Genomic DNA, 16977 nt, shown 5'->3' with positions numbered 1-16977 from the left:
CACAGGGGCAAATAAAGGAAAATAATTCTTTATCCCAAACATTATTAAGGACACTAGAACACAACAATCTATTTTTTCCTCTGTCACACACATAACACTACTTTTCGTACATCTCTGTACCTATCTGAGAGTTTGAGTGTCACTATTGTATCAGCCTCCACCTCCATCACTGGCAATGCAAGCACCCTCCACTCTGAATACAAAATTTAGCCTTGGTAATCTCCTCTAAGCTTTCTTCCACTCACTCCAGAAATTTATCTATTTGATTGAAATTTATGGAGGATTGTAATATTCAAAGATTCACCATTTGTTTGCTTAGACTCCATATTTCTGTCCAAATGGCCTTCTCTTAATTTTGACGTTGTGGCACCTACTTCTAACTTCTTTAACCAAAGGAAACATTCTCTCTACCCTGTAGAGCCCTCAAAGAATTCTGTCCATTTCTTTGAAATCACCCTTAATCCTCGTAAACTTTAACGAATAGAAACTGAATCTACTCAATCTCTGACAGACTTTCCATCTCAGAAATGAGTTTGATGATTTTTTTTTTTTTTTTTTACTGCATTCTCTACATAGCAATAATCTCAATAGGTAAGGAGATCAAAACTGTGTGCATTACACAAATGTGCTGAAGAAACTGCAGGTCATGCAGCATCCATCAGAAGTAAAGGATAACCAATATTTCAGACTTGAGGGCTCAGGCTTGAAACCTTGGTTACCCTTCATTTCCCTTGGATGCTGTGAGACCTGCTGAGTTTCTCCAGCACATTTGTGTATGACACTCGGCCCCAGGATCTGCAAATTTTTTGTTTATAAAATTTTTGTGCAATATTCTTAAGTATGATCTCACCACCACCTCATTTAACTATAGTAGTGAAGTTTTACATTTGTCATAGAATTATTGAGTTGTTTAGCACAGAAATAGGCCCTTTCACCTACCAAAGGCCCTTTGGCCTCTCACACTGGGTAAACACGATTAACGCAAAGCTATTACAATGTCAGCGACCCGGATTTAAATGCAGCGCTCTCTGTAGAAATTTGTACAGTCTCCCAGTGTCTGCATGCATTTACTCTGGGTGCTCCGGTTCCTCCCAGCATCCAGAACATTCGGGGTTGTAATTTGGGTGTAATTGGGCGGCACAGGTTTAAATAGCCAGAATCTGCTTCTTCCATGCTGTGAATAAAAAAAAAAAAAATCCATTAAAAAAAAAACACACAATGCTGGAGAAACTCAGCAGGTCAAACAGTGTCCTTTATATAGCAACGGTAAAGATACATAACCGACATTTTGGACTTGGGCCCTTTTTTTTAACCGTTGCTATATAAAGGACACTGTTTGACCTGCTGAGTTTCTCCAGCATTGTGTGTTTTTACTTCAACCATGGTGTATACAGATTTTCATGTTTTACTTATTTTATTTTTTTTAAAAATCCATGATGACCTTTTTGCCTATCTACATTATTCCCTTTTGCCCACATTAGGTCTGCATTGCCTACTGTCTGTCTAAATGTCCCTGAAATATATTAATTATATCCAATTTCACCACTTCGTCTGGCAGCCTGTTACAGATATCAACCATTCTGTGTGAAAGTAAATATCCCTCAATGCTCCTTTAATCTTGTTTCTTTCATCTTAAACATAACTTTCTTGATTTTTTTTTAACCCCTACAATGGGATAAAGATTTCAACTGCCTATCCTATCATTGCTTTATCTAATTTTATACACTTCCATCAGGTCAATCCTCAGTTTCCTTTGCTGCAGCAAAACAAGCCTAATCTGTTCAATCTCCCCATTACTAAAGTCCCCCAATCCAAGCACATCCTGCTGAACTTCCTCTGCATCATCTCCAACACAATCATATTATTTCGATAGGGTGTGGACCATAACTGCATATAATACTGTAGTTTAACCAATGTTTGTTTTAAGGTTATAAAATAATGCCCCAACTCTTATATTCTGTGCCATGATTTTGAAGGCAAGCATGCCAAATGCCTTCCTTTACTATATTATCAATCTGTGCTGCTACTTTAAAAAAACTATGGAGTTGGATAAGTTAGCCCCTGTTCATTAAAATTCTTCAGTACCTATCCTTTACTGTACATAACATACAACTATTTGACTTTATAACATTTATTACTTACCAGAATTAAATTTCATTTGCCAGTACCCTACCCTACTTTCTATCTGATCTATATTCTGCTGTAGCCTTGTAGCATCTTCCTCGCTGTCCACAATACCACCGATGTTTGTGTCATCTCAAACTTGGATTCACACCCAACATACGAATTGCCTCTCAAATTATTTGAAAGACATGTATGTTAGCATTCAGTGATTAGAGGTGATGGATATCCAGGTTTCTCTGAGCATTCAACACCTTTTAAGAAATACCTAGTGTTTACCTTTGTTTAATGTAAAGTAAATTAACATCATGCTTTTCCACATTGTACACCTTCATCATTCACCCATTTAGAATATGTTCATTTGAAGCCTCTTTGTATCCATTCTCCTCAAATTCACATGGTTTTGTTATCAGCACACTTAGAAATATTACATTGGTCATTGGTGCATGGGTCCCAGCTAATGATATGATTAGCTGGGACCCAAGCTCTGATCTCTGCTTATTGACTCATGTACGAATACAGTGTTTTGCATGCTCTCAAAACAAGTTAACCTATACATAGTATAGCAGGTAGTGCAAGAATGAAAACATAAAACAACGGAGCAGAATATGGGGGTGTGGTGTAATACAAGACCAAGTTGTAGGATAGAATGAGAAAAGTACAGTTAAACATTACAAGGCCTAATCTTGTACAATTGGGAAGTCCATTCAAGGATCTGAGAAAAGCTGAGAGAAACTATTGTATTCTTAAATCTGGAGGTGAGCATTTTCAAACTCGTGCATCTTCTACCTGAAGGGGGGTGGGGGGGGGGGGGGGGGGGGGGGGGGGGGAAGAATGTGTGGCCCGGATGTGATCTACATTCACAACTCTGCAGTTTCTTGCAGTCTAGGCAGAGCAGTTCTCAAACCAAGTTACAAGACATCCAGACAGGATACCTCCAATAAAAATTGCTCAGGGAAGCTGGGTACCCAACTAGTTATGTCCTGCCATCCTGAAATGCATTTGCATGTTCCAAGACTTTCTTTTCTACCAGTTAACCATGCAATTGAAAAATGTAATCATTTATTTTTTTAAAAAGTGTTTGAGCTGGATGCACTTGAATTAAACTGAGAAATCATGTTAATTTATAACATTTGAATGCTTGCAGTTTAAGCTTTAAAAATTCCTTTAAAATATTTATCTTCTTGCTTTTTTGTCAAATTATTTAACTGTCTAAAAATAAATTGGTTCAAATAGTAGAAAAACAATGCCAATTGGAATACATGAAATGCTTTGACACTAAGAATACAACAAGTAAATACTTAGCTGGTAATCAGTCTATTCCTAGATTTATGAAGAAGAATAATTGATAAAGTATATATTTTAATTATATTTACCTTAATTAGCAAGTTTGCTGTTTTAGTTCCTTTTCTTTTTTCCCCCTCCAGAGATTTGCAAATCTTACTGCCTGTCAAGCAGTGGGAAATATGTGTGTCATGATCATGAATTCAATTGACATGGCAACAACTCTGAATGATGCTTGTACCCTTTATCACACTTTATTTAAGAAGACAGGAAGCTTAGGAAATACCCATTCAATATCTTCTTGGTAAGAACTTTCAGTAGTTCAAGAAAAATTGTATTTCCTTTTGGAGCATTTGCTGTTTTTGTATTTTGATTAAATTACATTTTTCTCTTGGTAGGAAATGGCCTACTTTTTGATACATGATATTCAATAAGAATACTGTTGTTTGCCAGTAGGACAAATTTCCACAAGTATGGAGCCAGCCCCCAATAGCCTAAATACACCTGGAATTGTCTGATCTTGGAAGCTAAGTAGGCACAGGTGCTGTAGGTTTCTGTGAGGGCCTGGTTAAAGTGGTGACAATAATGGAACTTTATCATATCCCATATTGTCATACCTCATCAAAAATGTAAGATATCAAATCATACCTCACTGTCAGTTTACATGCCAGCTATCAAGTTTTTGACAAATATACTCTTTCCTTTCGATTGGCACTGAGGGGGGTCAAATACTGAAGATCGTCTATCCACACTACAACTTCATTCTCTCTTTCTCTCTTACTTTCTCTCTGTTTATCTCTCTCTCTCTCTCTCTCTCTCTCTCTCTCTCTCTCTTTCTCACTTTCTCTCTTCTCTCTCTCTCTCTCTCTCTCTCTCTCTCTCTCTCTCTCTCAGCACACATTTCCCCCCCCCCCACTGCCATCAACATTGTACTTATCTCTTTCTCTTTCCCCTTCCCCTTTGTCTTTCTCAGATTGAATATAATTATTGATACTCTTTGTGAGAATTATTTGATTTCAAATTAGATACTACATTCCATTTGCACTCACCACTTTTGGTGGTTCTTCATTAATAAAATACTATAATAAATGAAGCCAATTATTGGTGGATATTTTCAGCAATAGACAGTTTCTGGAGGTGGCCAAGATGAAGTCACAACTCAAAATGCTGATCAAGCCCATAGGAGGAGAAACTGGAGATGCCCAGAGGATTGATTAGTGATTGATCTGCAGCATGTTATTCAACAGTATTTTTTGGATAGTAAAAGTCAGAATAAAATGAAAAACAAAATTACATTGTGAACACACATATATTCTTACATTCTTGTGTATCTGTCATTATTGAGGTCAAATATGTTGAAATTGTATTTTCAGGCGAAAGAATATGCCCTGGTTGTACTTTGATACTCAGTATGGTTTTGGGTTTAGACTTGTTGATCAAGAACCATTTCAAACATTATTTCATTTTAAGTCCTTGAAAGTAAGTACATCTATCATCTGTTTTCCTTTCAATGCATTGATTTATTATGAGCCAAGCTCAAGTGAAATACATTAACTTAACATTGTTTATGTATTTATCAGGAAGTCTACATATTTCAGAGGACAGGTATTTAAAGACAAAATATCACTTTAAACTTACAGTAACAATGCAAAGGGAATCGTGTGTTAGCACTTAAACATAGGAACATGCTTAATTATAAGGATTGATTGAACAAAATGAGGCCTCTACTTATAGTTGATCATTGAAAAATCAAGAAAGAAGCTGTAAAGCTAATCAGAATATCTTGCAAATAGGTTTTGAGACCAGAGTATGTGTTAGGCTAACACCCGTTCCTGTAGGTTGCATACTTTATTCATGACATCTGCTACTTTACATAACTGTTTCATGCAGCTACCAGTAACATGCTGTACTTTTGATCCATACCATAACAGGAAACTCAAAATAATGAGTGGCTAATTAAAATAAAAACCATCTTGTTCCTTTAAAGAAAAGATGCATTGGAGCTGGAAGTAGGAATCCTAGATGAACTGAATTTGTGTTGTGAAAGATTACTGAATGCTTGAATATAGAAAGATACACACGTTACATTGGATATTATCATGAAAAGCTGGATATTGAAGCACATGATGTCTGAGTGACTATAAAACACCCATTTATACTTAATCCATTTACCAGCATTTTGCTGCAGTCTTTTGGAATTTCAGGATCAGAATTTATTGTCAAGAACATGTCACAAAATTTGTTGTTTTGCGGCAGCATTGCAGGGGCAAATTTGCTACAAATTACATTTTTAAAATTAATTAATACAGAAGAAGAGAACATGAAGTATTGTCTGTGGTTCATTGTTCTTTCATAAATCTGATGGCACAGGGGAAGAAATTGTTTTTGTACCATTGGGTGTTCATCTTCAGGCTCTTGTACCCTCTTCCAGTTGGTAGTAGTGTGAAGAGGACATGCCTGGGTGATGAAGGTCCTTGAGGATAAAAGACACTGCCTTTTGTGGACACCTTTCATGAAGTGAAGTCTGATGCCAACAATGGTGCTGGCCAAGTTCACAACTCTCTAGTCTTTTCCTGTCCATACCAAACAGTGATGCGACCAGTCGGAATGCTCTCCACAGCGCATCTATAGAAATTTGCAAGAGTCTTGGTAACGTACCAGGGTATAGCTGCTAGTGAGCCTTCTTCATGATTGAATCAACATGGAGACACCGGAATAGATCTTCAGAGATGTTGACACCCCGGAATTTAAAAGTTCTGCAGAAATTTGAGTACTTATCCAAGTTCCCCTTAAATGTTGTGAGAATCTCTGCTTCCACCTCCACCCCACCCCAAAATGTTTCAGATTCCATTAAACAACAGAATGAAAACAAATCTTCCTCTGATCCCTTCTAAATTTCCTGTACCTTACCTTAAACTGAAGGCCTTTTGGACATAATAGCAGTGGGATTCATTCTCCAACCCACCAGCTACATCAGTGGCTTCATCCAACAATCAATTCTTTGCACCCCAATCAACCATGAATAATCTGCTTCAATTAGCTCTTCAATTTGCATGGTTTATATCAGTTCAATTCCTCCCAGAACCTTCTCTATCAAGCATAAATTCCTTCCTTTGTCGTTGAGTGGTCCTATCTCAAAGATGAAAGAAAATTCAACCAAGTAGGACTGATAATGAAGGGGAGGAAAGATTTTAAAATGATACATAGTTGAAACCAAATGGGCAAAGGGATTTAGTATCATTTTATTTTTGATGCTGAACCAAGCCATGAAAGACCTCAACAATGAAGACGCTGTTTACATCCGGTACCTCACGGATGGCAGTCTCTTCAATCTGAGGCGCCTGCAAGCTCACACCAAGACACAAGAGAAACTTGTCCGTGAACTACTCTTTGCAGACGATGCCGCTTTAGTTGCCCATTCGGAGCCAGCTCTTCAGCGCTTGACGTCCTGTTTTGCGGAAACTGCCAAAATGTTTGGCCTGGAAGTCAGCCTGAAAAAAACTGAGGTCCTCCATCAGCCAGCTCCCCACCATGACTACCAGCCCCCCCCACATCTCCATCGGGCACACAAAACTCAAAACGGTCAACCAGTTTACCTATCTCGGCTGCACCATTTCATCAGATGCAAGGATCGACAACGAGATACTCGCCAAGGCAAATAGTGCCTTTGGAAGACTACACAAAAGAGTCTGGAAAAACAACCAAATGAAAAACCTCACAAAGATAAGCGTATACAGAGCCGTTGTCATACCCACACACCTGTTTGGCTCAGAATCATGGGTCCTCTACCGGCATCACCTACGGCTCCTAGAACGCTTCCACCAGCGTTGTCTCCGCTCCATCCTCAACATTCATTGGAGCGCTTTCATCCCTAACGTCGAAGTACTCGAGATGGCAGAGGTCGACAGCATTGAGTCCACGCTGCTGAAGATCCAGCTGCGCTGGGTGGGTCACATCTCCAGAATGGAGGACCATCACCTTCCCAAGATCGTGTTATATGGCGAGCTCTCCACTGGCCACCGTGACAGAGGTGCACCAAAGAAGAGGTACAAGGACTGCCTAAAGAAATCTCTTGGTGCCTGCCACATTGACCACCGCCAGTGGGCTGATATCGCCTCAAACCGTGCATCTTGGCGCCTCACAGTTTGGCGGGCAGCAACCTCCTTTGAAGAAGACCGCAGAGCCCACCTCACTGACAAAAGGCAAAGGAGGAAAAACCCAACCCCAACCAACCAATTTTCCCCTGCAACCGCTGCAACCGTGTCTGCCTGTCCCGCATCGGACTTGTCAGCCACAAACGAGCCTGCAGCTGACGTGGACATTTTACCCCCTCCATAAATCTTTGTCCGCGAAGCCAAGCCAAAGAGATTTAAATAGCACAATGGTTGCATGTCACATTGCATTAAGTAAAGCATGCATGCCGTCAGAGCAAATAGAACATAATAGACCAGATTGAAGGAAACCGCTGCTGAAATTGTACTGATAATTCTTTTGTGATTTTTTTTTTTTCTTCTGGTGGATTGATCCTGCTCATGTGATTTCCCCATTTAGGATTGCACTCTACTACTGTACAGTAGAGACATGAACTTAGGCTGAAATATGTATACCCCTTAAAGCTATAGTTTGGCACCACGCAACAACATTACCATCAATTCTGGAACAAGAAACCATTAAACCATTTAAAGACTTTAAATTCTTACATACCAGAATAAAAAAGTTATTATTAATTCTTCTTGCCAGGTAAGTTTAGTTATGGATAACTTTAGTCAGTGAGTGTGGCCCTTTGCAAGATTTGGACTTTTGACTTCCAAGATAAAAAATATTCCGAGCTTCACCACTAATCCACCAAACTACTGACCTGCAACAAAAAAAGTCAACCAGGTTAGTCAAACAAGTAATTCTGCTTATTTTTATCAGTTGATACTTGACCAACTGTTTAGGCATATTACATAATTCCCCTTAACTTAAGGGCAAACAACATTGTAAACTGTGAATGTGATTTCTTATTAATTGTAATTTCTATTTTACTTTTGGCAGAATATGGAATTACAATTTATTCATGCCAAATATGATGCTCGAGGGAATTTTCTTAATTGGGAAAAGGTAACTGGAGGTACTTTACAGGTAATATTCCTAGCATAATTATATAAATTATATAGAGAAATGAAAAAATTAAAGATACTGGAGGAAGTCAGCCTGTCAGATAGCATACCTTGGTAGAAATGGTCAGTCATTTCAGCTTAGAATCCTTTATTGATAACAAGGTGAAAATGAAAAATATCAACTATATTAATGAATGTAAGAAGCTGGGAGGGGCTAAAATGTGATCAGAAGAGGTAGGTGAAGGAAAGAATCACTGGGAAGGAAGGTTAGAGAGAAAAGAATTTCTCACTATCTGTTGCGCAGTTTCAATTTCTCCTTTAACCACTCCATTCTTACTTTTCTCTCTAACCTTCCTTCCCTCCCCCCGTGGCCTCTCCCACATTCTGTCCAATATCCTAACAACTTTTAGCCCCTTCCCAGTTTCTTCCACTCCTTGATATACTTTATATCTCCCTTTGCACTCAAAAAAGGTTCCAACGTGAAATGTTGGCTGACTACTTTTGCCTAAGGATAATACCTGATCTGCTGAGGTCCTCCAGAAGCTTATTGTTTGCAAATAAAGATTTGGTATGGTAATTTTCTGTCCACTAAAGTAACACTCTGAAAATTATTAGAATCAGTTAATGAGATCTATTGAACCTAAATGTTTATTTTCTTTTAAAGTAAGATGTTGACAGATTTTATCCATTATGTCTGTGAGCAGTAATAATATTCTCATCACAAAATATATATATTGTATTTTCGTGACATTTCTGAATTCCACATCTTAGAAAAGTACATGATCACTTTATTATTCATTTTACAGTTGTGCCCAGATACCATGCCTAGGCTGAATACAGCTTATATCTTTGGAACCACATATCAACAAACTGTTAGTATGATCATTTTTTAAGTTTATTAATAACTAATGACAAATGAACTAGATTTCTGTGGGGAGCTTAATATAAAAGAACCTTTTGGAGTAATTGATCACAATATTATAGAATTCACTCTGCAGTTTGAGAGGAAGAAGCTAAAATTGTATGTGTTGGTATAAGAGTTGAGTAAAGGTAACTACAGAGGAGCTGGCCAAAGTTCATTGGAAAGGGACCCGAGCAGAGATGATTGTGGAGTAGCATAGCAAATTTCTTTGAGTAATTTGGAAGATGCAGGATTATTTCATGCCAAAGAAGAATAAACATTTTAAAGGGAAGAGAGGTAACCATGGCTGACAAGGGAACTCAAAGACAACATAATAGCAAAAAAAAATGTAGTAAGCCCCAAGTATCCGGTACATATGGGGATTGCTAGATGGAGATAAATTAATTTTCTGTGTTGCGTGATTGGTGAACTAACCATTTATTTTTTACCTATTTATTTTCCACAATTTTTTTTGCTGGTTGCTTGAATTCTGGATAACAGGGATGTTAGAGTATTGGGATACTATTAAAAACTAGAAGAGTAATAAGGGGAGAAAAGGTAAAATAAGGTAGCTACCAGTAAGGTAGCTAATAATGTAAATGAGGATACTAAAGGTTTTTTCAGATATATAAAGAGTGAAAGAACAGCAAGAGTGGACATGGGACCACTGGAAAATGATGTGGATAAGTGGTAATGGGGAACAAAATGGTGGATGAAGTGAATAGATATTTTGCATCAATTTTCACTGTGGAAGACACCATTGACATGCCAGAAATTTGAGAGAATCCGGGAGCAGGGGTGTAATCACTGTTACCAAGGAGAAAGTACTTGGGAAGTTGAAGGGTGTGAAGGTGAATAAGACATATGATGGACCGACTACACCCCAGGGTTCTGAAAGAGGTAGCTGAAGAAATTATGGAGTAGTAGTGATCCTTCATTGTTAGGATCAGGAGTGTTTCCAGAGGACTGGAAAATTTCAAATATCACTCCACTCTTTGAGAATGGAGGGAGGCAAAAGACAGGAAATTATAAGTGACTTAGCCTGCCTTCAGTGGTTGGTAAGATTCTAGATTCCATTATCGAAAGAGATTTCAGATCTCATAATAAAACAGGCCAAATTCAAGATGGTTTCCTTCAGGGAAGATTTTGCCTGAAAAATCTGTTGGAGTTCTTTGAGGAAGTAAGCTTGACAGACAAAGGAGAGTCAGTAGTGTGGTGGTACACCACCGGCCTACTGCAGGGGGAAACCTCTGTACCTGCAGGAGAGTAAGGGGACAGAACAACACCTTGCCGGCTGTCAATCAGTCACCCTGAAGGGATCAAGCCCCACCCGGTCGGGTGTCAATCACCCTCCTGGATATAAGCCTGCGCCGGCCTCCCGAAGCCTCACTCAGAGTTACTGCAGCTACAGCCAGCCTGGCTCTGTGGAAGTCTTTGTGGATTAAAGGCTGTTGTTCAGTCTTTACCTTGTGTGTGTCTGATCCTGGCTAAAAGCGCACCACAATTTAATTCACAAAATTTTCCAAAGGCTGCCATAGAAAAACTCCTGAGTGCGGGAACCCACGCCACCCGAAAGCCCAGACACTCTTCGAGATCTGGTAACATGTGGTCGAGGCAATCATCGAGGCACACGAAGGTGGCAACCTGGACTCAGATCAGAAGAGGTTGGTCCTACTCCGGTCAAAGCTGGGTCCCCACGCCTTCCAGGCAACCAAAGGCTGCTCCACATACAAGAGCGCAATGGACACTCTCAAGAACTTGTACAAGTCACCCATGAATGCGGTTTGTGCAAGGTACCTCCTCAACACCTGAGCCCAGCAACCCGGGGAGACGGCTGAGTCTTACCTGGGACACCTGCGAGAGTTGGCATGACCATGTCTGGCTGAGCCCGGGATAGGTGCAGAGGAGGTAGAGAGGCTGATCCGGGATGCCTTCATCCGAGGGCTACGCTCGAGGGCCATCTGGCAGAAGCTGCTGAAAGACCATATCTACGCCCTAACCAAGACAGTGGAGGTGGTCCAAACCCTGGAAGTGGCAGCCCTGCACATCAAAGCCTTCAATTCTAGGTTCCCCCCAGGCTCTCTCATGGCCCTCTCACACTGCAGCCCCAGACTGAGCTGGGGAGGAAAATGTCGCTGCGGCAGGTACCCAGCGCCCCTGTAAGTACTGTGCATCCTGTGTGGGTCAGACCGACGATCATACCAAAACTGCCCGACGAGGAACCAGTATTGTTCCTGATGTGCCAAGAAAGGCCACTTCGCTAAATTGTGCCTCTCAAAACCAGCTGGCAGCTCAGCGGCCCTCTATGAACCCCCCGAACCCCTCCACACGCGCGTGCCAGGCGGCACCATTGTTCCCGCTACGAATTCTGTCTGCCCTGATTTCAATGATGCAGCATCCGGCCCCACTAGTGACTGTCGCAACATGTGCCTCAAGCACCTGGACCAGCCCTCGCCAGCGCCGCTCGCCGAGAACTACAGCGACATCACTTCCAGCTCATGGTGTGATGTCACTTCCAGCTGACATAATGACATCACTGCCGCTGGCCACGATAAGGTCACTTCCCCCGGCGCAAAGATCATGGCTGGGGAAGGAGGCCAGCCATGCAGCGGGTCCCCATGGGCCACTGCCTTCATGGGCCAGGCAGCGGCCAACACGGAGGGCCCCCCGATGATGTTGAGAATAACATGGTCAACACAGACAGTGACCAGGCCACCCTACCGATGTTCCCCACACCTCCGAATGCCATCGGCAGCCACACACCGCACCCCACAACCGAAGTCGACATGGTCAACACGGGCAATGATCAGGCCACCCTACCTATGGTCCCCACGCCTCCGGATGCCATAAATTGCTGCACACAACCAGAGAGCGATGACTCTGACTCTGAGATGGTCCTGGCCGCCACCACGCTGACCAGGGACATCCCTCACGACCTCTGGCGCTCTATGATGGATGTACAGGTCAACGGGCAGGTAATGAAGTGCCTATTCGACAGTGGCAGCACCGAGAGCTTCATTCACCCAAGCGTGGCCCACTCCCTGAGATTACAAGTCCACCCCACCACCTGGTCGATCACCCTCGCTGCCAAGGATAAGACTGTTGGTTCCCTCGGGCGCTGCTCCGCCGATATAACTGTGGGAGGGAAGACTTACACAAGGTTCAGGCTCCTGGTCATGCCCAAACTCTGCGCCACAGTCCTCCTGGGCCTAGATTTCAAGTGCCACCTGCAGAGTGTCACCCTTGCCTTCAGGGGGCCCTAACCTCCACTCAAGTTACACAGCACGCCAACCTACCAGCCCCAGCCAACCTGTGGGGCCTCTCCACACTGCGCGTCATAGAGCCCAGTAACAGCCCTTGGAGAGCCCAAGTCCTGGTAGTCAAAGGGGGAAATAAGCCGAGGATGGTCGTGGATTACAGCCAGACCATTAACCGGTACACCCAGCTGGATGCCTACACCCTGCCGAGAATCACAGAAATGGTCAACAAGATAGCCCACTACCAGGTTTTCTCCACGATTGACTTGAAGTCGTTATATCACCAAATCCCCATCCACCTGAAGGATAAGCCCTACACTGCCTTTAAGGTGGACAGGTGCCTGTACCAGTTCTGCCGAGTTCCCTTTGGGGTCACGAACGTGGTCTACGTTTTCCAGCAGGAGATGGATCGCATGGTAGACTGGCACAAGCTGAAGGCGATGTTCCCATATCTGGATAACGTCACTATCTGTGGCCGTGACCAGCAGGACCACGATGCCAACCTGGAGAAAATTTTCCAGATGGCCGGGGAGCTAAACCTCACTTACAACAAGGAGAAGTGTGTGTTTAGTACCACCCACTTCGCCATCCTGGGGTACATCGTGGCCCATGGAGTCGTCAGCCAAAATCCAGAAAGGATGCGCCCATTAATGGAGTTACCAATCCCCCCACGCTAAAGGCCCTCTGCAGGTACCTTGGCCTTTTCTCTTATTTCTCGCAGTGGGTCCCTCGCTTCTCGGAAAAGGTCCACCCACTGGCCCAAGCTACAACTTTTCCCCTCCCACCCGAAGCACAGGCAGCCTTCATCCACATCAGGCAAGCCATCACGGATGCCACGATGCAGGCCGTAGATGAGGACTCCCCCTTCCAGGTGGAGAGCGATACCTCCGAGGTAGCCCTTGCTGCTACCCTCAACCAAGAGGGGCGCCCTGTCACTTTCTTCTCCAGGACCCTCCATAGCTCTGAGCTAGGGCATTCCGCCATTGAAAAGGAGGCCCATGCGATTGTGGAAGCGGTCCGCCACTCGCGCCACTACCTGGCTGGCAGGAGGTTCACCCTCCTCACAGACCAGCGGGCCATGGCGTTCATGTTTAACACTACCCACAAGAGCAAGATCAAGAACGACAAGATCCTGCGCTGGAGATTGAGCTGGCAATCTACAGCTACGACATCCAGTACCACCCCAGGAAGTTTAACGACTCCTCTGATGGCCTCTCTCGCACCTGCGCATCTATGCACAACAACAAGCTGCAGGTGTTGCATGAGTCCCTCTGCCATCCGGGTGTCACCAGGTTGTATCACTTCATTAAATCCCGGAACCTGCCGAACACCGTCAGGGACATGACCGAGGCCTGTCGGGTCTGCGCGGAGTGTAAACCCCGTTTCTTCCACCCGCCCCAGGCCCATGTTGTAAAGGCTACTCGGCCTTTCGAGCATCTCGGCATGGACTTCAAAGGTCCCCTGCCTTCCACGAACCGAAACGTCTACTTCCTCACGGAAGTGGACGAGTATTCACACTTCCCTTTCACTATCCCTTGCCAAGACACCTCCACGGCCACCGTCATCAGGGCTCTGGGGCAAATCTTCAGCATGTTTGGCTACCCTGCCTTCATCCACAGAGACAGGGAGTCTAGTTTCATGAGTGACAAGCTGCACCAGTACCTGATGGCGAGGGACATCACGACCAGTCGCATGACGAGCTATAACCCGAGAGGCAATGGGCAAGTGGAACACAAGAATGGGGTGGTCTGGAAGGCAGTCCTCCTGGCTCTCAGGTCAAAAGGGTGGGCCGCTGAGTACTGGCAGGACACCCTGCCAAAGGCGCTCCATGCCATTCGGTCGCTGCTGTGCACGGTTACCAACGAGACCCCTCACGAACGTCTGCTCTCATTCCCCAGGAAGTCGCCGACTGGAATGTCCCTCCCAGCATGGCTCACATCCCTGGGACCGGTGCTCCTGAGTAAGCATGTACTGATACACAAGGCCGAAGCCCTGGTTGAGCAGGTCTTCCTCCTACATGCAAACCATAACTACGCATACATTAGGTTCGGCAGTGGCAGGGAGGACACCGTCTCAACCAGGGTCCTGGCACCAGCAGGAGCACCCACCACATCACACCATCATCCAGCCCAGGACGACACTGACTGGGCATACATCCCTGTCCTCAGGCAGCTATGGGGCACGCAGGACCTCCTTGACCACCAGGGGCCCTCTTCATCTCTGGGAGATGAACCTGACTCCCCCACCCATCCAATACGACCCTCATACGTTGACCCTGGCCACCCCTCCGCACGGCACCACACCATTAACGTGGAAGCCTGCAGCCAGCCCCCCCACTTCCCCTCTGACCAATGACCAGGAGCCAGTCCTACGACGGTCATAGAGACCCTAGCGGAAACCGGACCGTCTCAACCTGTAAATATTGAATGTGTATAATGGGTACAATTCCTTGTTACTGCCCCCACCGGACAATTTTAAAGAAGGGGGTGAATGTGGTGGTCTCCCCTCTGGCGAGCCTTGCTGTACTAACATTGGCTGTGCATTATCTCTACTGTTAAAGGACACTCCCCTTGGGTATAACTGTGTATGCACCTATTGTCTTTCATTATTGTACCATGAGTTTCTGCTTATAAGATTGAAGTGCCAGTTGATGAAGTAGACAAAGACGATGTGGTCAAACAATAATCATGGCTTTTATTAGCAGAAACTCATGGTACAAGGCTCGCCAGAGGGGAGACAGGCAGCTTGGCAGACATTCAACACAGTAGCGAATGAGAAAGTAGCTGCCCGTTGGAAAGCAAAAAAAATGATAAACTAATATTGCATCTACATGGGTCTAAAGGAAAGGTGAAAGTTTGTTCATGAATTTGAAAATGGGAATCTGATAGCTAGAAAGTTGGTGGATGTGTTTTAAAATAATGCAGATTTTCATGAGGAAAGATGCAAATAGGTTATCAAAGAATTCCAGTCACAATGATGAACATGGTGACATATTGAAACATTGAAGGGTGATGTTTTTTAAATGAAAGATTAAACTCTTTGGGCACATCAAGACTAGATATTTATTCAAACCTTAACAATAAAACATGTTAAACTTTGTACTGCTGTATAAAGCACCAGAACTGGATGTTAAGTGTTACAATTACAAGTAACAATTATTTACCTTCTAAAAATATGTTTGTTGTATCTATTTCTTGTTTACATTTCATATTTTTACAGTGTACACTTCCTGTCTCCAAACTTCTATCTAAATATGATGAAACTCACTTTTATGACACTTACATGCTTTACAAAGGGGAGGATGGTGAGGATAAACTAAGAGCTATTGCAATTCGGAATTTAAATCTTCAGTATAATGGAAAATTTGTAAATCAAGGTAGGCATTATGTTCAGTACAACTATTTCCTGCTGAATTACTTGGGTTTATTCTGAAAATTCTTCTGACTTAGTTAGTGAAGGAAATCAACCCTAAGGCAAACATCAAATATTGTTGCTTTTATTTTTGAACCATTTTGGATTTTTGCTAGAAACATTTTCTCAGCTACATGTGACTTTTAGGGGTCCATCAGAATAACTAAGAGCTCTTTTTACTCAAACTATATTGTACTTATTGAACTACAAATATCCATTGTTTTTGTATTTGTTCTTCAATTCTAATATATTCCATTTTGTGACGGCTGATTTGTTTTATTTCATTATAATTGCTATGGCAATGAACTTTAGAGAATATTTATTAATAATAAAAACAGAGAATGCTGGAAATGCTCAGAGAATGGTTTGATGACCTTTCATTATTTATTACCTGTTTTTAAATTAAATCATGCATAACTGCCAGTACTTTGTGCTTCTGACATTCAAATGATTATTTTGAATAAAAGGAAAGAGAGGAGAATGTCATATTCAGAGTACTGAGAAACATGTTTTAAAAAATAAGATTTGTAACAAAATTATATTATCCAGATTAACACTCTTCATACCTCATTGGTGTGATGTAGCTATTTGGGTGATTTCATGTCCTTCAAGGTACAACTCTGAAGCCAGTCATGCAAGATGTTTCCGTAGTAAGAAATAAAATCTTATCAATATAAGAGATGGCAAGATAAATCCCTAATTTCAGCCATGGCACTGTGGGAAGGAATGGCACTATAGAATTATGGAATTTCCTATGAGAAGGCTAATTTTTTTTGCGTAGTTATCCATACTGGTTATTGCCAGAGTCCTTTCAGGAAATAATGAAATAATACAATAGTTCAAGCCTCAGAGCTGTAATCTGCACCCTTTGCACTCACTCATTATGGATAGCCATTTTTAA

The 16977-nt window shown here is 42.6% G+C and overlaps 1 protein-coding gene across 10 annotated transcripts in view; it reads left to right on the top strand.

The window, feature by feature from the left end:
- Nucleotides 1–16977, top strand: part of tmem67 (transmembrane protein 67) — a 115730-nt gene that overhangs the window by 43628 nt on the left and 55125 nt on the right. For 8 of the 10 annotated variants that reach the window (XM_069921909.1, XM_069921910.1, XM_069921902.1 and 5 more), the window contains 5 exons: nt 3549–3709; nt 4779–4884; nt 8443–8529; nt 9314–9379; nt 15885–16041. In XM_069921909.1, the coding sequence (XP_069778010.1) occupies nt 3549–3709; nt 4779–4884; nt 8443–8529; nt 9314–9379; nt 15885–16041 (577 nt within the window). The remainder of the gene's footprint in view (nt 1–3548; nt 3710–4778; nt 4885–8442; nt 8530–9313; nt 9380–15884; nt 16042–16977) is intronic. The other 2 variants (XM_069921906.1, XM_069921905.1) reach the window with 1 other exon arrangement.

This window comes from Narcine bancroftii, chromosome 2 (genome assembly GCF_036971445.1).
Source record: "Narcine bancroftii isolate sNarBan1 chromosome 2, sNarBan1.hap1, whole genome shotgun sequence".
Classification (NCBI taxonomy): domain Eukaryota; kingdom Metazoa; phylum Chordata; class Chondrichthyes; order Torpediniformes; family Narcinidae; genus Narcine; species Narcine bancroftii.
The sequence above is the reverse complement of the archived record's forward strand: the minus strand, read 5'-3'. Positions and strand labels throughout refer to the sequence as shown.